General features: G+C 43.0%; 1 protein-coding gene across 1 annotated transcript in view; it reads left to right on the plus strand.

Annotated features, from left to right (window-relative positions):
- Positions 1-25,832, plus strand: part of PHAX (phosphorylated adaptor for RNA export) — a gene marked incomplete at its 3' end in the record, with an annotated part of 485,618 nt that overhangs the window by 356,174 nt on the left and 103,612 nt on the right. Inside the window, 1 exon segment of the mRNA XM_044060783.1 lies at positions 18,540-18,660. Coding sequence (XP_043916718.1) covers positions 18,540-18,660 — 121 coding nt within the window.

Raw genomic sequence — 25,832 nt, forward strand, 5'->3', positions numbered from 1 at the left:
TAATTCAACTTTATGCAAACAATCTAGTTTATTCACGCCCCCTGTGTCCTGTGGTCCAGACATTTGAGAAATTATGTGAACATGATATCAGAGAATTATTTAAATTCAAAAATAAGAATGCTTTAGGTGAAAAGGAAAATAATCTGAGTACACATGAAAATGAATTGATACAGAATCTTTGTAACAACAGTGAAATTAGAATTATGAAACCAGATAAGGGGGGTGGGTTGGTTATTATGAATAAAAACTCGTATATTGACAAAATATTTGGTATTCTACATTCTGAGAAGTTGATGTACTTTTGGAAGAACTTCTCATGAACAGACAAATTTCCATTTATGAACGTTCCTTCATGGAAGTGAAACATCCTAAAATACCTACAATATTTGGAATACCAAAGATAAATAAAGATATAGACAGCCCCCCCCCCCCTTAGACCAATTGTTGATGCTAAAGCATCCAAAACATACTTTATAGCCAAGTTTATAGACTTACAACTTAAGAACATTCTTTCTAACTGTTATTGGATAGTGAAAGACTCATGGGAGTTACTTAGGAAAATTAATAGGAATATGTACAATGAAGAACAGATTTTTGTGACAATAGACGTTAAAGATTTGTTTTCAGTTATTCCACACACCACTGGTATCGAATGGTTTTACTCATTTTTATGTCAACACACCAACTTAACACATGATCGTATACTTAATTAGGAGTTTGATGGAAATCATTTTGGATACTAACATCATAGTTTATGAAGAGCAACTATTCAAACAGTGTAAGGGAGTGGCCATGGGCGCTATTTGTGCACCCATTTTTGCCAACATTGTTTTAGCATTTTGGGAAGTGGAATTCATCTTTAATAGTCCCTTTGCAAAACATTGGAGCTACTATGGCCGCTATTTGGATGATGTAATAATCTTATTGAACAATAGCGAAGACACACTTAAAGAATTTTTGACATTTATCGAAGAAAGTACAGATTTCCTTGAATTTTCACATACTATGTCACATGATAAAATAGATTATTTAGACATTACGATAATGAAGAATAACTTGGGAAAATGCTTTTGAGACCAATATATTTAGGAAGCCTACATATTCTGACACCCTGTTGCATTCTAGTAGCTTCCACCCTTTGCATCAAAGGAAGACCTTGATAAAGGGGCAAGGGGTAAGATTAGCTAGAATGGTTTCCAACCATTGTGATTTCTTGGACCAAATAGATGTTCTCTCTGATATGTTAGTTAAGAGGGGGTATCCTGTAGAATTTGTGGATAACACACTACAAGAAGTGGTGAACAAAAGAGAAAATGGACATTTTTTCCGTTATTGGGTAAAGGTAATGAGTCAGTACACATTATGGATAGTGGCACCAAGCCCAAAGTTTTCAACAAAGCTGCAATTTTCAAATATAATAAGCAGTTTATAGACAGACAAATTATTCAACATAATTGGAATTTGTTTAACATTAATAAGGAATATGCAGATATTGTGGGTAAGGTACCTAACATAGTATACAAAAAAGATACTACCCTGAAAAACATGATAGAGAAGTCACACGAAGTTTATTGTGGTAATAAGGGTATGTACAAATGTAGGTTTTGTATGCAGTGCCAATATGTAGTTGAAGGGACTGAGATCCTTATACCAAATTATGGGAAATATGTACACAAAAAGAAATACTCTTGCAGTAGTAAAGCAGTCGTCTACTTAGCAATGTGTATCCAATGTCCCTGTTTTTATATAGGGAAGATGATTAATGCATGATTAATGCACTACGAAGCAGAGTGTATCAGCATTACTATGATATCAAGAGACAAGACATGAAGAATGTCTTTGCTATACATATTAAAATTTAATGTAGGTCATTACTTTAAATTTTCTGTTTTAGAACAGGTTGTACTTGGTGACAGAGGTGGACCCCTTAATGATTACTTGGAACTCAGGTGGCAGCTGAGAACCAATGCAACGCAAGATCCAGGTTTAAACAGTAATATTTCCATCAGTTCTATACTCAGATTAAAGGCTGAAGGTTATTTATAACTGTATATATTTATAAATTTGCAATACTGAATTTGTGGTTATTTTAGTATTGTATTTAGTGTATGTTTATTCATGGAATTCTGACATGTAACTGTGTGTGCCTTTTAGTTTTAATTGTTGTGTCAATAGTAATTGTCTTGTGATGTCATTGATTGTATGGGAGTGTATAAATACGGTCAGCTTCTCTATATTTGTTATTCTGAAGAAGTTTTTATTAAAAACGAAAGCGCTAAAAATACACTTTTTGGATCCTTGTCTATTCTTTCTTGTGGTATTTCAAAGAAATACGTTTGTTCTTTTTTCTGTTGCCAGCACTTGTCGCAATTCTTGCGGCCATGTAAATATATTCCCTGTAGCAATATCTTTATAAACTCTTGCCATTTTTCTAGTTTTAATTTGTTGCAGCCTAACATCATAAGCAGCAGCAGCACAGAAAACCTCTTCCAGATGTTCATCATGTTACACTGCTGCAGTCATTAAACTTGGGTTATCCTGCTGTCAGGAGGTTCCCCAGTCGGCCTATGTTCCAAAGTCTTGGTCCGGCGTCGGTTGCTGTCGCCTCCTCCCTGACGTCAGTGTGACGGGTATATAAGATGCAGCCGCCGCCATTTTCTTCAGTCTTTCTTGCCGCGCGGTGCCTGAAGCAAAAGCAGTTCGCAAGTGCCGGTCGTCCAACTCCTGAGATTTCCGAATCCAGAACCAAAGTCTTCTACAAAGCTAAGTACCCTGTTGGGGAAACTTTTTCTTCCTTCAGACCATTGTCAGTAAAAGTTAATAAGTATTTCTTGTGGGAAGCAAATACCTCATAAGGATTTCCATTCCTATTGTATCCCATGCCTAGGCCCAGACCATGACGTCACTGGTTGTCGGTTTTGTGCTAGGTTTAACAAGCGCACTATTAAACGTCGGTTTGATTTTGCCCGACATTATTTTGGCAGAAAATTCAGTTACACCATGCCGTTGGAACTTCCAACGACCGGAATACATAAAAAGCACAAAGACAAGGACAGGCATCCGAGGCCCAAAACTGACGACAAAGCCTCTTCTAGGCCAGTTGCCGGTTCTCCGGTTTTCAGCAAGGCGCCTTCGCAGCCCCTGATGACCGCTTCTGTAGAACCACAGGCCGCCTCCGACTCCCACGTGGAGATGGCTGGGCCTTCGGATGCACAAGTTTTTCAGCCTACTGAAACTAACCCTTCAGAGGGATCCGGAGTAGCTGAGCAACCCGCAGCTTCAGAGGGTGTTTTCAGACCTACTCAGTTAAGCATTAAGCCCTCTGCTAAGTCTAAGCCTCCTTTAAAAACAAAGAAACAAATGCAGCATTCTCCAGGACAGGCCTCCATGCCTAAGAAACAAATGCTCAAAATGGCCGAAGACCTAATCACTCTGATCAGGGGGTCCCATTCCCCTCCTGATAAAAGGCCTAGACAGGATGCAGACTATGACTCATCCGACCAGGTGTCCATTTCTTCAGATTCATCCTCAGACCTAGGATATTCTTTACCCCCTTATGAGGATTCTGATGCTGAGGAATCAATTCCATCAGCCTCTCCGCCTGAGGACTACTCCTTTGGGGGGAAACCTTACATACCATGAGGGAGCATTTCCATTGGGAAGGCCAGGATTACTCAGAATCCAAGAAAAGGCTTGGAGACTTCCTTTTATTACCTTAACACAGCCCCCTTGCTGTTCCATCAGTGTTAGATATTGTGGATGATGTGTATACTGAATCCAGCTTAAATCCTGATTCCTTACCTCCAGCCCCAGTTAAACCTGACCGATACTACAGAGTCCCTGACTCACACAAATTTCTGTATAAAAGCTTTGTTGCTGACCCTGAAACTGTTTCTCAGGGACCCAAAGGGGTTAAGGCCTCATCAGCAAAAATCCAGTTCCCTTTGACAGAGATTCCAGAGCATTAGACAGATGGGGAAAGAAAGTATATACGTCTGCAACTTTAGCAATGAGAGCCTTAAATTGCCAGTTTCACATGCTAAAATGTCAGCAATTTTTGATGTCTCAGTTGAAACAAAAAATGCTTCCAGATTCAGATCCTCCTAATTTTAAAGAAATGCAGGATTTATTGCATGCAGCTGAACAAGTGGGAAAACATAATTTGCAATGTGGTTTTGATTCTTTAGAGGCCTCCTGTAGAGCAGCAGTTACAGGCTCTGTCATTAGAAGACATGCTTGGTTAAAAGAACATACGTTACCAGATCATGTTAAAGCAAAATTATTGGATGCACCTTTGCAGCAGGATGTGTTATTTGGAGTTAAGGCAGAAGAGGTATTAAAGAAAATGGAGGATAAGGCAAAATCTATGCAAACGGTGAAGGGTTTCTTACAGGTTCAGCCTCCTCGATTCAGCAGAAATTGGCCAACAAAGAATTTGTCATTTCCAGTTAGACCTCAAAGGGGCAGATACAGATGTCCAAGAGGTAGAGGTCAACTACAAGGTCCTTACAGGCCTCGACAATGGGGTGCATCAGGCCAGAAAGAAGGGGAAGACAGGCCCCAATCATATAAAAAGCAGCCCCATTGACTTCCCACTACAGCTGCCAAACAGCTCTCTCTTGGCAGCTCCCTTGGGAGGAAAACTGGCACTTTTCTATCACAATTGGCATTTGATCACCAAGGTTAAAAGGAATGCCAAATCTGCCACCAAATCAATGGGCAGAGGCTCAAAAACAAATTACAGTACTCATGGACATGAGAGCTATTCAAAAGGTACCACCACAGGAGCAAGGACAAGGATTTTACTCAAGACTCTTTCTGGTTCCCAGAAAGGACAAAGCCTGGAGGCCCATTCTGGATCTTTCTTCTCTAAACACTTACTGGATGTTCCGAAATTCAAAATGTTGACACTACATCAGCTTCTTCCCATGCTGGGCAAGAAAAGCTTGGCTTGTGACCTTGGACCTCAAGGAGTCATAACCTGCATGTCCCTAACAGACAAAACTACAGAAGATACCTCAGATTCATAGCTGGTTCAATGCACTATCAATTCTCTGCACTGCCCTTTGGCTTATCTACTGCGCCCAGGGTCTTCACAAAATGCCTGTCACCAGTAATTGCATTTTGCAGACTGAAAGGAATTCATATTTATCCGTACCTGGACAACTGCCTGATTCAAGCAGAGAGCAAGGACATTCTTCTAAAGCATCTGGCGTTTGTAAAAAAGTTAAGTTGCCCGGGGTACACAGTAAACGAAAAGAAATCAAAACTAGTGCCCTCACAAGAGATAATATTCCTGGGTGCCAGCTTGAACGCAATGGCCCAGATGGCTTATCTCTCACCAGACAAGCAAGGACAACTGACTCAATACTTTCAATTGATGGCAACAAAGACCCAACTCCCTGCAAGAAAAATTCTGCAGGCCTTGGATTACATGGCATCTTGCATACTACTAATTCCATATGCCAGACTGCATATGAGGAAACTACAGTGGTACCTAGAGTGTATGGTCTCAACACTGTCAAAGTTTGGAAACAGTTATACCACTAATTCCTTGCCTTCAACAGGAGTTTCGATGGTGGGTTCAAGCTTGTCACCTCAACAAGGGATAGCCTTTTACTCAACCCACAGCCATGCAAACACTGACAACAGATGCATTGGATTACGCCTTGGGAGCACACATGGCAGGAAAATGTATTCAGGGCAAGTGGCCCGCAGAACAAAGGCATCTTCACATCAATCAAAAAGAGATGCTAGCTGTACAAAATGCCCTTATAGCTTTCAAGGACCTGCTGCGTCCAGGACAACTACTACTAAATACAGACAACACCACAGTTACATGGTACATAAACAAGCAAGGGGGCACTCACTCCTACTCCCTCTGCAGACAAGCCATGACCTTGTGGAACACAGCTCTAAACTATCAAGTTCATCTGCAAGCACAATTCCTGCCAGGAGAGAAAAACGCACTGGCAGAAGACTTGAGCAGAAACATCATGGATTCCCCACGAATGGGAATTGAATCCACAAATATTCAGAATGATAACACAGAAATGGTGGAGCCCGGACATAGATCTGTTTGCATCCCCAATGAACTGCCAGCTACAGAAATTCTGCACAAGGAGTTACCATCCACAAGCATGGAAAGTGGATGCCCTCTCATTCAGCTGGAAAAACCTACAAGTATACGCTTTCCCACCTCTACCTCTCTTTTCAAAGGTACTCCTAAAAGCCAAGCAAGAAGAGCCAAAGATAATCTTGATTGCACCAGACTGGCCACGCCAGCACTGGTACCCAAGCTTAAAGAACTTAGCACAAGAACCACCCTGGATTTTGCCTCAAATCCCACATCTGCTGACTCAGCACAACAATCAGATACTTCACTGCCAGCTTAAGACCTTAAACCTAGCTGCATGGAAGATTCCCTAGTCAAGCAAGCAATGCCTCTCTCCAAAGCTGTTATGGATGTCATTCTGGAGGCCAGAAGGCCTAGTACCAAGAAAGCCTATTCGGATAAATGGAAGAGATTCTGTGCCTGGAACCAGGCTCACAGCCGTGACCCTCTTGTCCCAAACATTCTTCAGATACTACAATATTTAACTGAGATGCTGGACAAAGGCCTCTCCTTTTCATCCATGAAGATCCATGCCTCTGCCATCTCTGCTCATTACAACACGGATCCACCAATTTTCTCTAATCCTTTGCTAAAACAGTACCTCAGAGGGGCTAAAAACATAAGACCGCCCCGTAGAGCACCTACTCCAACTTGGGACCTCAACTTTGTTTTGGAAAAATTAACTTTACCTCCTTTTGAGCCAGCTAACGCAGCAGAATTAAAATATATCTCGTGGAAAACTGCTCTGCTCCTGGCAATAACATCAGCACGAAGAGTTTCAGAATTACAAGCACTAATGGCAGTGGAACCTTTCCTCATTTTCCACCAGGACAGGGTGTCTTTAAGAACTAACCCTACGTTGATGCCAAAGGTGGTATTAAGTGTGGCTCTAAACCAAACTATTCACTTGCCAACTTTTTATCCAAAACCACAGAATAAAGGAGAGACTACTGCATTCTTTGGACATTCACAGGTAGTTATGGTTCTACTTGGATAAAACCAAAGCTTTCAGAAAATCCGACCAATTATTGGTAGCATATCCTGCAGGAGCACAGGGAAAAGCCATTTCAAAACAGACTATTTCAAAATGGATAGGACATTGTATACGTTTCTGCTATACACACCATGGGAAACCTGTACCTAGCAGCATTAGATCTCACTCCACCAGGGCAACAGCCACTTCAACTGCCTACCTGAAAGGAGTACCTACCAAGGATATTTTGGAAGCAGCAACATGGAGTTCTGTGCATACCTTCACCAAGCATTACCATCTGCCTTTATACTCTAAATCTAGAGCTGGCTTCGCCACTGCAGTGCTGCAGGGCCTTATAGCCACCTCTAATGCCTTATAGAACCAGCCACCCTACCTCAGCTTTGGAATTCTACCCAAGTGTAATGACTGCAGCAGTGTAACATGATGAACATAGTACAGTTTTGTACCTACCATGAATGTAGATGTTCGAGTGTATACACTGCTGCAGTCTAGGTTACCCTCCCTCCTTCCCCTCTTACTGGCTGGTATGTACCTATGTCTTCTACCCTTACTACCTATGGGGAGTATTTGCTGGTAACTGTAAGTTGTTGTTTGCTTTTCTTATGTATGTTTTATTAGCAATTTGAATTGCCTTCCTATTTGGGGGCACCTGACATCTGGGGCAAGAAAAACTGAAGAAAATGGCGTTGGCTGCATCTTATATACCCCTGTCGCACTGACGTCAGGGAGGAGGCGACTGCAACCGACGCCGGACCAAGACTTTGGAACTCAGGCTGACTGGGGAACCGCCTGATGGCAGGATGACCCAAGTGTAATGACTGCAGCAGTGTATACACTCTTAACATCTACATTTATGGTAGGTACAAAACTGTACTTTTCTGTGCATGGTGTTCACCAGTGTAAGCAGTTTCTATTGTTCTCTGCAAACGGTTAATATTATCAGCTAGCCTCTTTTCTTGTGGCAAGAAAAATGTTATCAATATGTTCATGTATGAAAAGCTAGTTTAAGATTAATATGCTGCCATTCTGCTAGCAGCTCCGGATATCTTTCACCTTGAGTAGGCATGCAGAGTACTCGTAGGCCTCTTGGAACAATTTTGTGCTCTAAGCATGCCTCTAGGTGAAACCTTTGCCACTGTAAGCGTTTTAGCTTCATTAGTAAATTATACATTGTGCTGAGTAATTCAGTAAATTCTGTTTCACTGCTTACATTAGAGTCATTGTCCATTAGAGTCATTGTCCATTATCTCGTCTGCCAGAACACCCGTAACCAAAGTCAGCATAAGCAGCTATAAGTAGCAGTAAATGTCACTGGGGGGGTAAAGCTAGGCCATGATTTTCTACAGAAATACCGTCTGAAGTTGACACACTTCTGCAAGTGCTACGAATAGAGAGGATAGTGTAAGGTTGATGCTGACATACAGTAATGACATTCAGGGAGTATGTGACATTATTAGATGTAATTGGAAAATTCTGCAAGCTGATGATTGGTAATATAGTAGGTAGGAACCCCTCCTTTGGTTTTAAAAGGAATAAGAACTTGAAGAAATTATTTAGCCAGGAACATAAGATCATACATAGTAATACAAGTCAATGAAAAGGAATTTTTCAGTGTAGACAATGTAAAGCTTGCTCATTTATTATGGAAGGTAATTTGTTTTTACATCCAGTAACTAGTAAAAAAAAATATTACCTCAACATATATGCAGACTGTAAAACACGAAATGAGGATTCTGATGCAGAGGAGTCCATACCGTCTGCATCACCTCCTGAGGATTATTCATTTGGAGAAAGCTTGCATACTTTGAGGGAGCATTTTCACTGGGAGAGTCAAGATTTCTCAATCAAAAAAGAGGCTCAGGGATTTCCTTCTCCCTCAGCACAGGCCTTTAGCCATACCCCCTGTTTTAGACATTGTGGATGATGTGTTTTTGGAGTCGAGCTTGACCCCTCACTCCTTACCTCCGGCTCCCAGCAAGCCTGATAGATATTACAGGGTCCCTGACTCACACAAATATTTATTTAGAAACCCTGCTGCTGACCCTGAAACTATTTCACAGGGTCCAAAGGGAGTTAAGGCCTCAACAGCAAAAAATCCTACCCCCTCTGACAGAGTTTCAAGGGCACTATATAGATGGGGGGGGAAAAAGGTTTATACATCTGCAACCTTGGCAATTAGGGCCTTAAACTGCCAGTTTCATGTGCTCAAGTGTCAACAACATGTTATGGGATTGCTGAAACAGAAAATGATGTTGATTTCTGAATGTGCAGAAAATAAGGAATTGCAGGAATTATTGCATGCAGCTGAACAGGTTGGAAAGCGTACTTTGCAATGTGGTTTTGATGCTTTAGAGGCCTCCTGCAGGGCCGCAGTTACTGGATCTGTGATTAGGAGGCATGCCTGTTTAAAAGGTTGGTGCTAAACACAGTATCACAGGGGTACAGACTCCATTTCCATACTCTGCCAATGGCAAATGGTTGGCCAGATATGCCAAAAAAATCAATGGGCAGAGGCACATAAACAGGTTATGTTTAAAAGAACAAAATTTGCCTTATGTTAAAGCTAAATTACTAGATGTACCTTTACAGCATGACACTCTGGTATTAAGACAGAAGAGGTTTTAAAGAAAATGGAAGACAGAGCTAAGTCTATGCAAACTGTAAAAGACTTCTTACAAGTGCAGCCACCAAGATTCAGTAGACCCTGGCCTACAAAAAAATTGGTCCTTTCCTGTGTCAGACAGAGATCAAAGGGGTAAATCCAGACGCCCTAAGGTTTCCAGATACCAGGCACAAGATTCATACAGGTCAAAGCAATGGGCCGCTTCAACCTCCAAATCTGGAGGAGATAGTGCAAACCTACAGAAAACGGTCCCAATGACTTCCCTCTGCCTTCATCAAGCACTTATCTTTTGGCAGCATCCTTAGGGGGAAATTAGCACTTTTTGCTCAAAATTGGCAGTTAATAATCCTGGACAAGTGGGTGCTAAACACAGTATCACAGGGGTACAGACTCCATTTCCATACTCTGCCAATGGCAAATGGTTGGCCAGATATGCCAAAAAAGTCAATGGGCAGAGGCACATAAACAGGTTATGTCCCTCATGGATATGGGGGCCATTCAGCCAGTACCAGAACAGGAAAATGGACAAGGTTTTTACTCTACTGTTCTTGGTACCCAGAAAGGACAAGGCCTGGTGGCCAATACTGGATTTATCGATTTTGAACACATACCCGGACATTCCAAAATTAAAAATGCTGACTTTGCTTCAGCTTCTGCCAATGCTGGGCAAGAATGCTTGGCCGGTGACAATGCTGGGCAAGAATGCTTGGCCGGTGACATTAGACCTAAAAGAGGCATACCTGCATGTCCCAATAAGGCAATCGTGCAGAAGATACCTCAGATTCAAGGCTGGCTTAATGCATTACCAATTCTCTGCACTGCCCTTTGGCTTATCTGCTGCGCCCAGGGTCTTTACGAAGTGCCTGGCACCAGTAATTGCATTTTGCAGACAAAGAAGTATTCAAATATATCCTTACCTAGACGACTGTCTCATTCAAGCAGAGAACAAGGACATTCTTCTTCAACACCTGGCGTTTGTGAAAAGGCTTCTAACATGCCTAGGGTACACAATAAATGAAAAGAAATCACAACTGGTACCCTCTCAAAAGATAACATTCCTGGGTGCAAGCTTGAATACAATTGCCCAGAGGGCTTGCCTCACGCCAGACAAGCAAAGGCAACTGACTACTTGCTTCAAACTGATGGCAACAAAAACCCAGTTATCTGCAGACAAATTCTGCAGGCTTTGGGCTTCATGGCATTCTGCATCCTACTGATTCCATATGCAAGACTGCACATGAGGAAACTTCAATGGTACCTAAAAAGTTTATGGAGTCAACATCGTCACAGTCTGGAAACAATAATTCCTCTTAGTCCCTGCCTACAACAGGCGTTTCTGTGGTGGGCAAAGGCATGTCACCAAAACATGGGACGGGCCTTCACTCTACCCCCTGCCAGCCAAACCTTAACAGACTCATCAGATTATGCCTGGGGGGCCCACATGGCAGGGAGATGCATTCAGGGTGTATGGATCCCAAACCAAATGCATCTACATATCAACCAGAAAGAGATGTTAGCTGTTCAAAATGCAGTCAAGGACTTACTTCATCCAGTACAGCTACTGATAGACTGACCGCACCATGGTCATGTGGTATATAAACAAGCAGGGGGGGCATGCACTCATACCCCCTTTGCAGATTAGCTATGGCACTGTGGGACACAGCTTTGACTTGCCAAATACATCTTCAAGCTAAATTCCTGCCAGGAAAGCAAAATACTCTTGCTGACGGTTTAAGCAGAAACCTTATGGATCCTCACGAGTGGAAAATAAATCCACAAGTCTTCAGCATGATAAAGAAATGGGGGAGCACAGACATACATCTATTCGCCTCCCCTCAAGATTTTCATTTGGAAAGATTCTGCACAAGGACTTATCACAGACATGGACGCCCTATCCTTCAGTTGGAAAAACCTTTCAGGTTACGCCTTTCCTCCACTGCCTCTTCTTCCCAAGGTCCTCTAAAAGTCAAACAAGAGAAACCAAAGATGATACTAATTGCCACGGAATGGCCCCGCCAATACTGGTACCCATTCCTATGGAACTTGTCTCAATACCCAGCTTGGACCTTACCTCAAAGACCTCAACTACTGTCTCAGCAGTGCAATCAGATCCTGCACAATCAACTCCAGACACTGAACCTGGCAGCATGGCTGATCATGTAGTTATACAAACAACACCTCTCAGTAAAGCTGTGATGGATGTCATTTTGGAAGCCAGAAGGCCTAGTACTAGAAAATCTTATGCTGATAAATGGAAGAGATTCTGTGCTTGAAATCGAGCACAAAGAACTGATACAGCAGAACCAAACATTCCTCAGATATTACAATACTTAGATGCTTACAAAGGCCTATCTTTCTCATCAGTTAAAATCCATGCCTCTGCCATTTCGGCTCATTACAATACAGAGCCACCAATCTTTTCTCATCCTTTACTAAAGCAGTATCTTAGAGGAGCCAAAAATTTAAGGCCTCCTAGAAGATCACCAATACCTGCATGGGACCTCAATTATGTCTTGGAAAAGCTCACCCTGCCTCCATTTGAACCAGCTGCTACTGCTGATATAAAGTTCTTATCATGGAAAACAGCTCTGCTACTAGCAATTACTTCAGCAAGAAGAGTCTCAGAGCTACAGGCCCTCATGGCTGTGGATGTTTTATCATATTTTACCCAGACAGGGTGTCTCTGAGGACAAATCCAACATTTTTGCCTAAGGTGGTTTCCAGTGTGGCTCTTAACCAAACTATTCATCTGTCAACCTTTTATCCTAATCCACAGAACAAGGGAGAGAGAATTCTGCATTCCTTGGACGTACACAGACAGCTAAGATTCTGCTTGAGCAGGACTAAAGCTCCAAGAAAAACTGAGCAATTACTAGTGACATATGCTGCAGGATCAGAAGGAAAGGCTATTTCAAAGCAGACTATTTCAAAGTGGATAAGCCACTGCATACGTTTCTGCTACTTACACCATGATAAACCTGTGCCCAAGGGCATTAGGTCTCATTCCAGCAGAGCTGCAGCTACGTCAGCAGCCTTTCTCAGAGGAGTACCAACCAAAGACATTCTAGAGGCTGCTACTTGGAGTTCTGTTTACACCTTTACAAAGCATTTATCATTTGCCTCTCTTCTTAAGTCCAGGGCAGGCTTTGCCACTGCAGTTCTGCAGGGCCTTATAGCCGCTCCTAATGCTGTTAAGCTCCAGCCTCCCAACCATAGCTTTGGGATTCTACCCAAATGTAATGACTTCAACAGTGAAACATGAACATAGTATAGTTGTGAACACTTACCATAAATGTAGATGTTGGAGTGTATTCACTCTTGCAGTCCAGGTTACCTGCCCGCCATACCCCCTTTCATTCTGGAGTTTCTATCCTTCTCTAGCTTCTACAACCTATGTGGTGTATTTGCTTGGCGTCTGCTGCTTGTTTTATACCTCTGACGTCATGGAAGAGGAGACAGCAACCGACGCAGGACCCAAAACTTTGGAATTCAGGCCGACTGAGGGCAACCTGCCAGCAGATTACCCAAATGTAATGACTGCAACAGTGACTACACTTGAACATCTACATTTATGGTAAGTGTACACAACTGTACTTTTCTCTCAGTGAATGGTCACCCACTGGTATTAGTGATGAGGACGGAGGCTCCTTGATCACTGACCCATAGAGGAGATGTCGCATATTGGTTGGCAGTGGTGGGACCATCACGTCACACCAGGCATCCTTTGTTAATGCCCTGTATGATGGCTTATCACTCTTTGAGCCTAACCCCTTTACCTGGAACGAGCAGGATGGAAAAATGTGTGCAGTTGAGTGCATTTTGCTACCCCCAGCGGATCTTTTCTACTAATCATAAGGGAAGAATGCCTGTTCAGAAAAGCACAGTAGCCTTTTCAAGATGCTCCTGTGTAAGGTTTAACCCGTGGTGGGGACCAGAGAGGGCATTGCACATTGCAGAGTCAGCCCCCAGGATGAGTGTTTGCGGAGGCTGTTCTTGTGCCCCAAAGGGTTGCCCAGCTCTTCAACTCTGGAGGCAGTTGGGGTTGTTTGACTCTGCATCCAGAAGCTTTTGAGGACATCACCTCTCATGCCCGTGTGTTGAGTCTATCCAGAGGCTACATGATTCCATATTTATTTCCCCAAAAGAGAATGCCATATACCTTCCAGACGTGCCACCCCATCAGAGAATGTATGCAGCTGCTGAAATCAAAAAGCTGTTAACTAATTTGAGCCATCCAGGAGGTGCTACCAAGCCAGCACTAGAACCAAACAGAATCTGGAATAGACCCTGGATCCAAGAAAAACAAGGACCTCAGGCCAATCTTGGATTTGAAGAAATTAAATCATTTTGTGAAGTGGACAGTTTCAGATTATCAATGGTGTGCAGTCCATCCTTCCTCTTTTGAGGAAGGGTGATTGACCTCAAGGATGCCTGTCATTATATAAAGATAGCAAAGCAGTTCAGGAGGTTTCTGCCTTTCCAGCTGGGAGCCAAGGTATTAACAATTCTGAGCACTGCCCTTTGGGTCTCATCACCTCACTCTTCACGTATTCACCAAGTGTATGGCAGTAGTTGGCAGCCTCTCTCGGGCTGCAGGGGTTCCAGGTCTTCCCATAACGGAATGATTGATTTCTCACTGCCTCCCAGTGGGCATCACTAGTTTGGGCCAGAGACTCCTTACTCCAGTTGTCCCTTTTTTTTTTTTTTTTTTTTGGAGTACCCGTAAGCCATCAAAAATGCCTTTTTTTTTACTTTAACCGTAAGCCATCAAAAGTCCAGCCTGAAACCAGCTCAAGACGTTGGAATTCATAGGCTGTCATTTGAACATGGTGTCTCAGATTGCCAGGCTTCCAGCAGTCAAGGTATCTACTATTAGTCTTCAGACTACTTTCTTGCTGTTTTCTGCACCTCTGTCTTAAGTGGTTCTCAAGCTTATAGGTCACATGGTTGCAACAACTTGCTTAGTTCCCTTGGGAAGGTACCACATGAGAATTCTGTAGTGGAATGTGGTGACACAGTCGTCCTATTACGTGCAGTGGATTTTCCAGTAGTAGTGACACGTGCTATTGTTAAATCAAATGGTTGGAGTCTCCCCAGTGTAGGCTGGGAGAACTGTTTTTTCATTATGTTTTTATTTTTTATTTTTTTATTTATTTAACATTTGTTGACCGGGAAAGTCCGACTAGGTTCCACAGATCCTGTTTTCAGCGGAGGCCCGGGGAGAAATGCTCCAGAAGCATGTCTTTAGAATGTGGGAGGAAACCGGAGTACCCAGAGGAAACCCACGCGAACGCAGGGAGAACATGCAAACTCCACACAGAAGGCACCCCAGCCGAGAATCGAACCGGAGAACCTCTTGCTGTGAGGCGACAGTATTAACCGCTGCACCACTGCGCTGCCCATGTTAAATCTACTTTCTCCAGAATAAATTGGGCATTATGGGTAGATCTAACATAATGATAGATCCGTGCTTTCTCTTTCAGTCTGGTTCAACTATTCCACCCACGTAACCCCTCCTGTGTTATGTTCTTTCGATCCTTTGGTTGATTGGGTTGTGATGCTATTAATCTTTCCTCCTGGGAGACCTTAGTGTCAGAAATTTTGGAGTTTGAGTTGGTTAATGTAACTGTTAGAGGAGCACATTCTATCTGAGGCTAGTCTGTCATGGTTGGGCATTATGGGTAGAGGAGGCGTGCTTGGGGATCTGAAGTTTTTTTTTTTTTATATTGCCGGTCTTCGTTCTGATGACCCACAGGTTAAACCAGCCAGAAAGAGAGGTCCTGGATCTATTGTTTTGATAAGTAAATCACTTTCATTTCTGTGTTGTCAGTTGAAAACTAGGGACTGCCTCTTTCATGGTTTATTTATGTTGTTCATCTGCTTCATTTTGATGTTCTGGTAGGAAATACTGCAATTTTTTTCACTTCATTTTTATGATATTTACTGTTTAATTTAGTAGTGTTATAACTGTGTTTATTGCTAGTCACAGTTTTACTGCATATTACTTTATTTGCATTTTCTACAGTGAGTTTTTCATTTCTGACAAAGTAATCTCTAAGTAAATACTTATGTTTGATTGTGTAAAAGGGATAATATCCAGATGCTACTGTGAGCTGCTGTCTGGCGTTCCACCCAGTCTGGCCAAGATGGTGGAAAAAAAGATGGCTTCACATCTCTCCAAAAGAGCCATCCAAGAGGTCTCACTATCCAGACCAGAGAGGATTAGGATTTTATTCCATGTTCTTTTTGGTTTCAAAGAATGCTTGGTATCACAGCCTCATAAACAGGTATGTCCAGGAGACCCTATTCAGAATGGTCATAGAGCATTCAATTCTACCCTGTCTCTGAGCAAACAAATGGATATATACTCTCTGGGTCTCAAATATGCTTACCTTGACATCAAGATTGCATAAGAGTCTAGGAAATGCTTCTACTTCTGGGTAGAAGCAAGTATTTGTCAGTTCAGAGTCCTACCTTTTCGCCTCAACACACCCTTCAGGGTGTTCACAAAGTGGATGGTTGGTGTAGCAGTTCATCTACAATTAGTGGGATACAAGTTTTTCCAGTATAGATGACTGACTCATAGCTGCACCCTCAATGTAGTCTTTCAGAGGCCTGGGACTATCTACTCAGGCTGTGCCTGTCTTTGTGAATCTCCATAAATCTTCAGAAATTAAATCTTCAACCAGTTCAGAAGATCTTATTTATAGGGTGCAATCTGGACACTAGCCTTTCCATAGTCTCTTTGCCACCTGATTGGATTCAGACTTTGAAATATCTACTTCACAACCCCTTCTCTACTGTAACCTTTGTTCTAAGGCTGTTGAGCTTGATGGCATTGTCAGTCTGTAATGGTATGACATGAACATTTTCGTATGAGGATTCTATAATGGCTTCTTCAGACACAGTGGTCACAAGGCATTCACCCTCTTTCCAAAGTTATGATGACTCGTGCAGAAATTACTTGAGGTGGTCATTACACATTCCATGGTCTACTCCATATGACAACAAATGCTTCCTTCCTGAGATGGGTAGGGTGGGGTTCAAAGGTTGAATGTTCCAAGGTCTGTAGACAGACAAGGAGACGGTCACATAAATACCTTGAAGTTGAGGGCAATTATCCTTCTGGTGCAGGGCCTACAGAACTGTTTTGCACAGGGCACGGTATCGGATCTTGCCCCTTCTGTCGGGAAGCAGTGAGGGTTTGGCAGTGGCAATGGCAGTGCACCATTTTCTTATAGCAACACACATCCCAGGAGTACTCAGTTGCCTATCAGGCTCAGCAGATCTTTTCTCATGCCTAATGAGTGGTCACTCGGTTCAGTGATGTGATAGCCAAACCAGATAGTCAGTCACTGGGACACTCCTTGCTGTGATCTGTTGGCGTTGCCCTAGGACACGAAATGCAGCAGCTGCTTTACTGTGATACCTCCTAAGGGATACACTGTCCAGTAATGCTTCCTGAGCTTCTTTGTGCATAGCCACGTCTGCCCTCAATTTCCAGATTCTTACAGAAAGCAATGAAGTGCAAGGCAGCTGTCATCTTCCTAGCCCTCTTTTGGCCCAGACAGATTTGTTTTCCCTTTCTAAGGCCTCATCTCAGGCAGCCTCCTCTCTTGGGGCTGGTGCAGGATCTAATCTCATACCCTTCTGGAGAGCCTCACCTAAACTTTCACAGCTTGAAACTAACCACCTGGTTTCACCAGCTTCAGTAATGGTCACTGGTATCTCCAACTCTTCTGAAGTTGTAAGAATTTTAGCAGTGTCCCAGAAAGATTATACCTACAGGATCTATTGCACTAAGTGGAAGAGATTTATTTCTTGGACCATTTCTCAGAATATCATCTTATTTTTAGCCCCATTCTCAGACCGCCTCCATTTTCTGGCTAAAGTACAGTTGGCTGCAGTTTCCCATTTTCATTTTAGGTTTCAGGATTGCTCACTAGGCTGTCAAACTCTGTAGGGCTTTATTCAAAAAGACCAGTCTGCTTAGACCTCCCATCAGAGCGTCTGTTCCACCTAGGGGCATAAAGTTGGCCCTAGAAGCTCTGACTAAGCCTCCTTTTGAACCAGCTTCCTCTGTCATGCTGTAATTTCTTTTGTAGAAGTTTATTATCATCTCCCCAGTGTAGTCTTTCACAGAGATGGGGTATCTCACTGAGGTCTAATCCGTCTTTCCTTGACTTCTCTGTCAAATATGTCACAGCCCATTCATCTCCCTGTCCTCTCTTTCTAGCTGTTCAAACAAAGGAGAATGCATTCTCTGTATCTTAGATGTATGCTGTACTTTTACCTTCACAGAACCATATCCTTCAGAAAGGATCCTTAGCTTGATTGTTTTTTTTTCAGTTCTTTAAAAAAAAAAAAAAAAAAAAAAACTCACCTATAGTTACTATTTGTTTTTATTTCCCCCCAGCCAAGTAGGTGCACTGATCCACTGCCCCTTTTCATCCATGACACAAGTCAGTGGTAGTAACTTGTTGCATTGATGTTTTAAAGGATAAGTAACCAAGTCTAGTAGGTGCATTGAAGTGCATTACAGGTGTACAGGAATCCGTACATACAAAATACATAGTAACATGTCTAACTAGCACTGAAGCATAGAGAGCCTTTTCCAACTTTCAGGAAATGTAATAGATTTAATTAAAGGATAAATTGTGAAGTGGTGGTGGCAAACCCTACAAACTAGTATTAAAATCTTGTCCTGAATTAGTTTTGGGTTGCAACATTGGAGTGAATATATAATTTTGTTTGCTGAAAATAACTTATTTGAGCATTCCATTTTTTCCTTTTAATTTCTGACTTAGGCTTCGAGAACAAAAGAAAGATCTAATAGCACGTGTGGTAAAGTTCCTTGGAAAGAAGAAAGCTATTGAGCTTTTGATGGAGACTGCTGAAATTGAACAGAACGGTGGACTGTATATAGCGGTGAGCAAAAGTACAGTTTGTTTGCAGAAACATTCGTAAGTGCACTGAGGAGTAATGTTAAACTGCTTGCTCTTTGAAAGTTTTGAAATGTATTTGTTTTGTTTCATATAGGCTGTCTGGGTTCTCACTTGACCATTACTCTCAGAGAATGAGTGTTAAATAAATAGAAATCACTTCACTTCGGTTTCACAAAGTGTAATTTATTTGCAAAAAATGTTGTATTGTAAAAAACAATTGCTTTTACATATGTCAAAATTGTTTCTTTACTGGGTGAGAATTTCAAGCCTGGCAGTTTTGGTAATATTGAGGTTTCAGGATCCTGGAGCTTGATAATCATTTCATAACTGAAAGCCATCAATGTTTGGCAGGGACCATGATGTTAAATGTAGCCTGGCGCTTGCACTGGGTGAATGGGGGGTGGTGCTGGAATGAAGGGGCTAATATCTGTTATTGGGAGGTCAGTTGTGTGGTCTGCCAGATGGTACCTTGTTTGATGTCAGGGTATGAAACTTTGTGCAAGGACTAGGTTTTACAGTCCTTGCTAAGAAATGAGTAGCATTTTTAACCAGAACTGGTACATGAATTAAAGCATATATATAAAAGGGTAGGCATTGCATGGCACATTTCAGCCACCTAGCACTGACATGATAAAGGGGGTGGGTTGGAAACGAGGGGAAAGTCCCCACTGGCTGCTTGGATGGCAGTATGATGCAGCAAATGAATTTCACCTTTGAGCAGTGACTGTGCTGAGAGTATTGGGCAGACTAATGTTTGATAAACTCGGAAATTGATGAGCTAGTTTGTTTTTTGGCTACTGCAAATTGTTCTGACACCAAAGGTACCGTGTCCTTTGCTTCTTCACCAGATGAAGTTTCTCATTGTAAGTACACTTCAAAAGGATGAAGGAGGTTTTCTACTGGAAAGTAGAAGAATATTCTGAAGCTGTGTAAAGGTACAGAGCTTATATGGACTTGCTTGAACCTAAACCTCTTATCAGTTCCTCCAGTTCTAGATGTCCTGGAGGTGTGTTTTAACAGTGTATCTCTGGAACCTGACTTATTATACAGGGTCAGTGACTCGAGTAAATAGCTTTATAGGAACCCCTTGACAGATCCATATGTGATGTCCTTAGATCCCAGCTAGAGAGCTGTGTCAGGTCTAATTGGTAATCATGCACTCAGATCCTTGAACAAGTACCTTGTATGACTCTGTCATAGTCCATGATGGCCTCAATAAATTTAGGTGTACCTCGCTGAATTATATGAAGAGAGACTTAATGAAGCTCTCAGATTGTGTCCAAGGTAAGCATGAGTCTAGCATTGAGGGACATTCTACTTTCTCCAGGGATGATGCCGTGGTATGAGTAAAAAGTAATGGATTTCAATAATTGGCTTAGTTTTTGGTGTCAATCAAAAGTTGTCCAATATTTGTCAACTTGGGAGGATATGATCGACAGACCATGCTGCTTTGCCAGGGATGGCCTGCATCTGTCCCCTTTAGGGTTTTGATTATTGGCAAAGACATTGTCCACCCCAATAGTGCCTTGTTTAGGCAACGCCAGTTTAATAAACCTTCCAACATAATAGAGCAAGCAAAGGAAAGTATGAAGAATGTTAATTGCTACAAGCCCTTCTCACCCTAGAAGACGGTGGCATGTGTATAATGACCGAGACATTGCTTAAAATAGCAAAGAGTACTCAGGATGTGCAGGGCTATAATGCCTTCTACACATTTAGACCAGTCGCTGTGTAGGAAGAGAAAAAAGGTGGAGGTGTATCAGTCTGTTTTATAAGAGGCTGTCATCAAGGCTAGCAAAGCAGAATGATGTACTAGAGCTTCATGTCCAAATAACCATCAGAAAAGTCCCATGCCATATATTAGCTAGCTGTAGAACTTCCTCTTTGACAAAAGAAAGCTACAGTGCTTATATACAGGAACTAGAATCACTCCATATTAAACCCAATATAATTTTCCTAGGTGATCTAAACTCCCCAACTATAGACTGGGAAACCACTAGTGCACAAGCAGAGATTCCTGGTCATTACAAATGCCTTGCAGCAATTTTCATCTTGGATCTTGTCCTTACTAACATGGGACTGTCTTGCACCATCTCTTGTGTGTATCTTCATCTCGTTAGGTCTGACCATAAAACATTCTCCTTCGAAATAAAACTGAAACCAGAAATCCCTTCCAAACCAAGGCACCTTTAGAAATTTCTGTAAGACAAAGTACCTGTTCCTAAATGATAACTTTGGCAACCTTTGAATTCCACTAAACCCAGTTAACTCCACTGAATACATTGAAATGCATCACTACAGTATACCAGCATGTAAACAGCTGCATAGATGCAGCTGAACCCAGTAGGAACAAATGCAGGGCAAACCCCAGAAACAGACCCATATGGCGGAACCATAATATCAACAAGCTTTATAATAAAAGGAAAATAATTTTAATCATAATTTTTAAGAGCAACTCCCAGAATGTTAGATCCATGGTCACTGAAGTAAACAACTCAAGAGCTTCATAAAATCTATCAAAGCCAAGTTTGAGGCTAAAATAGATATCCAAGCCAAAGACTATCACAAGGCATTTTTTAGTTGTTTGTAATCTCAAAAGCACAACGCAGCAATGCACTTAACTGATTGTAAGTGATGTTATCTACACTGAGGCTGAAGATGTAGCTAACCCTACTGGCCAATAAATTAGCTCTAACTTTACCCTTCTGTCCCTCAAGGTATACTTGTAACTGGCTCAGCTCCAGCTGTCACACAAACCAAGTCTTAAAAGTTCTATGAAAAGTTAAAAATACTGCATCAAGAGGTCCTGACAATATCCCTGAATGCATCTTAAATGGCATGAAGCATGATTTAGCCATACTGCTAACAGCACTGTCCCGTCTTTGCCTCCGTACAGGTTTGTACCAAGTGAATACAAAGCAGCTACAGTTGTTCCCCTGCATAAGGGACAACCTTCTACAGGCCCATAAGTCTGACCAGCCTCATATGCAAAGCCATGGAAAGGCTTCCCATGGAATTAATCAGGACATAGGGATCCTGCAAACACTGGACCTGACATGGTTTGGATTTGGCAAGGGCAGGTTATGCTTACTCAACCTGGAGATTTTTTGAAAACTTCACCAAAGCAATGGATGAAGGCAAAAACGGTACACACCACATACCTCAACCTGACCAAAGCTTTTGACACAATTCCCCACTCAGGCATAGTAGAAAAGACCCCTATGTCACCTACTGGATTGCCAGCTGGCTCGCAGGTGGGACTCAGGTAATCAAAATAGGGGAAGTTACTTCTGCAAAGAGACCAAGTTAATAGTAGTCCCCCTCAGTTCTGTGTTGGGACCTCACCTGTTTTACTTCAGAAGAGTAGATGCCAAAGCCAATACCAAAGGGGTCTAGATGACTAAGCCTGCAGATGACTGTAAGTTAGGAGCAGTCCTCGAATCTCCAAATGACTTGCCCGTCAAAAAAAGGGGGGGGGGGTCAAAATCATGGTCAGAAACTAATGCCAGAAAATTCATTATTGTATCCTTTAGGAAGTCATCTACAGCAGGGAATTACCACACTGACCATATGCCCTTACGTGTTGACCCAGTTATTCAGAGTTTGGGAACTTAGGTTGACAGTGACCTAACTTGTGAAAAAACTGAATATTTTATAAGAAAGTCCTTCTATATTGCACAGCTTGTAAAGAAAGAGATTGAGTGTAGATGTAGGCATGTCAAATTCCCACCAAACCCAGTTAACACTCTCTTTACTCAGCCCTTATTAGGCAAGTTATTAAATATAATGCCCCCTCTGGCATGTATGTGTCCAGACACTTAAAACAGCTAGAACACCCACAGAGATAACTTACTAAAAGAATACAGGGCCTAAACATCTCTCACATAGACTGACTCAAAGCCCTGTCACTGTACTCTGTCCTACAGACTGCTAAGAGGTGGTCTGTGTCTGGAGTACAAGGCATTCTCCAACCCATTACTGATGGATTTACTGCACATCAGCAAGTCGGATGGCATCAGCAATACTCTGTCTAGGGATCTAAACTTCTTCTGCAATATCAACAGAATGGTTTGGAGTGACAGGTATAATTTGCAGAGGATACCGCTGCTGTGGAACAGACTCCCCATCCACATAAAACAAACTTCATAACTCTCCATTTTCAAGCACAGCTTAGATATATGGATGGGAAACAGAAAATTTACTCCAGGGCTGCCTCCTGTACTGCTGATGGGCAGAGGTAGCTCCTAAATGCTTTATCTCGTGTAAAAATTGAAAAAATGTATTTTGCTGGAAGTAATGAACTTATAATGGCTTCTGTATCGGCTGTTATTTTTGTCTACACTTTTTTTGGCAAATAAAGTACTCTGTTGGAGGCCTTCCTTTTTTCTGTATGTGGTGATGAGTTTCATATCCTTCCCTTGTAGGACTCGGACCACTTGGATAGCCCAGCTCGTTACATTTTTCCAAACTACCAGAGCCCCTTTCCTTTCACTATGAGCCATAGAGTCTGGGGGCCCATCTCCAGATCTCTTAATCTGGCAATGTAGTCAGTTTATCTAGTTAATTTTTTCTTTTATTCTGGTTTGTGTTCTCCTTTGTTTTATGAACCTGGGATTGAATGTCAATCCCAAAGATAGTCAAGCTGTTCCTCTTCATTTCTGAAACGATTTTCATGTCACATCAGGTATTTGTGTAGTCGTCATTCCCTCCCTGGCTTTTCCCCCATTTTGAAGTTTGTTATTCCTTGCTTTATCAGTCAATTTCATGTATCTAATCTTTTCTTGCTACAGACTTTAGTTTGTAATAAATTACGTTGGAAAAAATGCAGGGCAGTTGTTTAGGGCTTCTGCCCCCCCCCCCTTTTTTTTTAAACAGTTTAGGGTGTTCTTATCTACTGTAGATTTTTGTATGCTGCTGCTGTTGGAAATGGTCACTTTTTTCTTTTAATGCACTGATATATTGTCTTTTTTTCCTTTTGTAAAGCTGTATTTTTCTGATGCACATGTCAAAACTGCTATAGTCCAGTCAATGTGCTTTATTTAAAAGCTACCTTTTAATTCTGGACAGAAAGCTGATCAAGTGATTCCCTTTGTAATTAATCTGAAATAGTTGTCTTCATTTGGTCTTCAACCTGTGGGTTCCTGGATCCGTATCGGATCTGACTTGGCCGCATATTCAGCATCTGATCCAAGCTCAAAGCCCCTCCCCTTACGGTCTCCTTCCCCTCTTTAGATCTCATTTGCTGCCTGCGCCCCCCCCCCCCCCGTTTCCGTCTGTTAAAAAAAAATCTCTCTCCCTTTCCTTGCATGCATGGTTTGAGTGTTTGTGAGTGTGCTGGGCCTGTGTGGGATATGTCTGACACTCCCAAGCTAGGTTTCAGAAAATGTACAGTGTGGCCATAAGCTCTCCCCAGGGGATGGCCACACTGTGTGCATAGTGTGCTTAGGGTTAGCTCATCTCCAGACCACCTGTTCTATGTGTGCTGGGTTTAATCCTGGGCACTTAAGGACAGGAGGGACAAATTAATACTCAAGGGCCTTCTTCCCTCTTCGGGGACTCAAGTCCCTGTGCACCCGGCTTCTGCTCCTGCTGTCTCCCCAGCCTTTGGGACTCTCACCAAGCGTCCCAGGGATGAGGACAAGTCCGCCAAAAGATAGGCCGAAGAAGTGAACCCCGGGTTACTCTGCTCCGGTCGGCCCCCCTCCTAAAGTGAGGTCAACTTGGAGACCATAGTCTCCCCGGCTCTGTCCTAGTTGGTTCTCCCCAGAGCCGGAGGAGCCCCAGATCCGTTCGCCAGCTCCGGCTTCTCACCGCCCCTCTAGGCCAGTGTCTGTAATCTCTTCCTCCCACTCCACCCGGAGCCTTAGTGAAGCGGAAATGGATAGGATGATGCAGAGGTTCATCCGCACTCTGATACAGATGGGAGTCTTGCCTGCCTCCTCTCCGTCCGGAGTGAGGAGCACGCAGCCCTTTTTCACCCCGATTTATTTCTCCGATCTGGCCTTCAGTTTTGGAGCCCTTGGATCTGAGGAGAGACTGTGTTGAGGGGTCGGAGCCGATGGTACCTTGGACCTCAACGCCAGTTAGGACTTTGAGCAGGTCTGATCCACCTGGCTGTGATCTGACAAGCTCTGGGAGCTGTAGCCTCGGCATCTGATCCGAGGGGTTAATGTCTGCTTAGAGTGTGTCAGAGCACAGCCTTCCTCTTGGTATCTCTGCGCCTGGAGGTATGGCTCTTATTCCCCCATCGGGTCAGAGGGTGACTGCCCCTATGGTCCTTTCTCAGGAGGTCCATTCCCCATCTGCTTTTGATGTGGTGGAGAGGGTTCTCCCTATTTCCAAGAGGCCCTTGACCATCTTGTCCTCTGACTCCACCCCAACCCCCGCTGTTTCTGGTACAGTTCTAGCTATCCTGCCGTCTCAAGAACAGCCTGCCCACCACTTTGCTTCAGGAAGGTTCCGCTTGAGAGCAGCAAGACGTTGGCGAGTCCTCCGCAGAGATCCCTTGCAAAGTTACATGCACAAAGAGGCACTTAGACTCCCCACTGGAGTCTGTCACTGAAGACACCGATTTGGAGGAGGGGGAAGGTTCCCCCCGATCACACCCCGAGGATGTCTCCTTTGGAGACATCATGGAACCCCTCCGTCAGTGAGGGGGTGGTCTGCCCAGAAACCTACCTTGGTCGAATCTGTGTTCCTCTAGGCATTTGGCGCAGGACCCTCTACTTCCTGGGTGTCCCCTCCCACAGATCCTGTAGTGGACCTGGCAACATCTCGGACGTAGAAGGAACCTGACATGGTGGAGCCCATCCCCAAACACCCAGAGAAAGTTTTGAGCCCTCCCTTAAGATAGATCACACTGGAATAATGGGTCCCCGATTGATGCTATGGTGGTGGCAGCTGCCACTAGGAAAGAACTCACTAAGGAGAGCTCTACGGTTCATCCTCTGGACCGAGAGTCAAGGGCGATGGACCATTTTGGGAAGCAGGTGTACGCTTCAGCGACGTTTTCTGTTTGAGCGCTGAATTACATGGCACGTGATTCAACTGCAGCGATACCTAGTGAAGGAAATTGCTGAGTCAACCCCTGTGTCCATGTCAGCAGACAAAAAGTTTTCCACTCGTATGGCCACTCTAAAGTTAGTTGTGAGCACT

The sequence above is a fragment of the Protopterus annectens genome, chromosome 2.part0, assembly GCF_019279795.1.
Source record: "Protopterus annectens isolate FY-2018-M chromosome 2.part0, PAN1.0, whole genome shotgun sequence".
Lineage (NCBI taxonomy): Eukaryota > Metazoa > Chordata > Ceratodontiformes > Protopteridae > Protopterus > Protopterus annectens.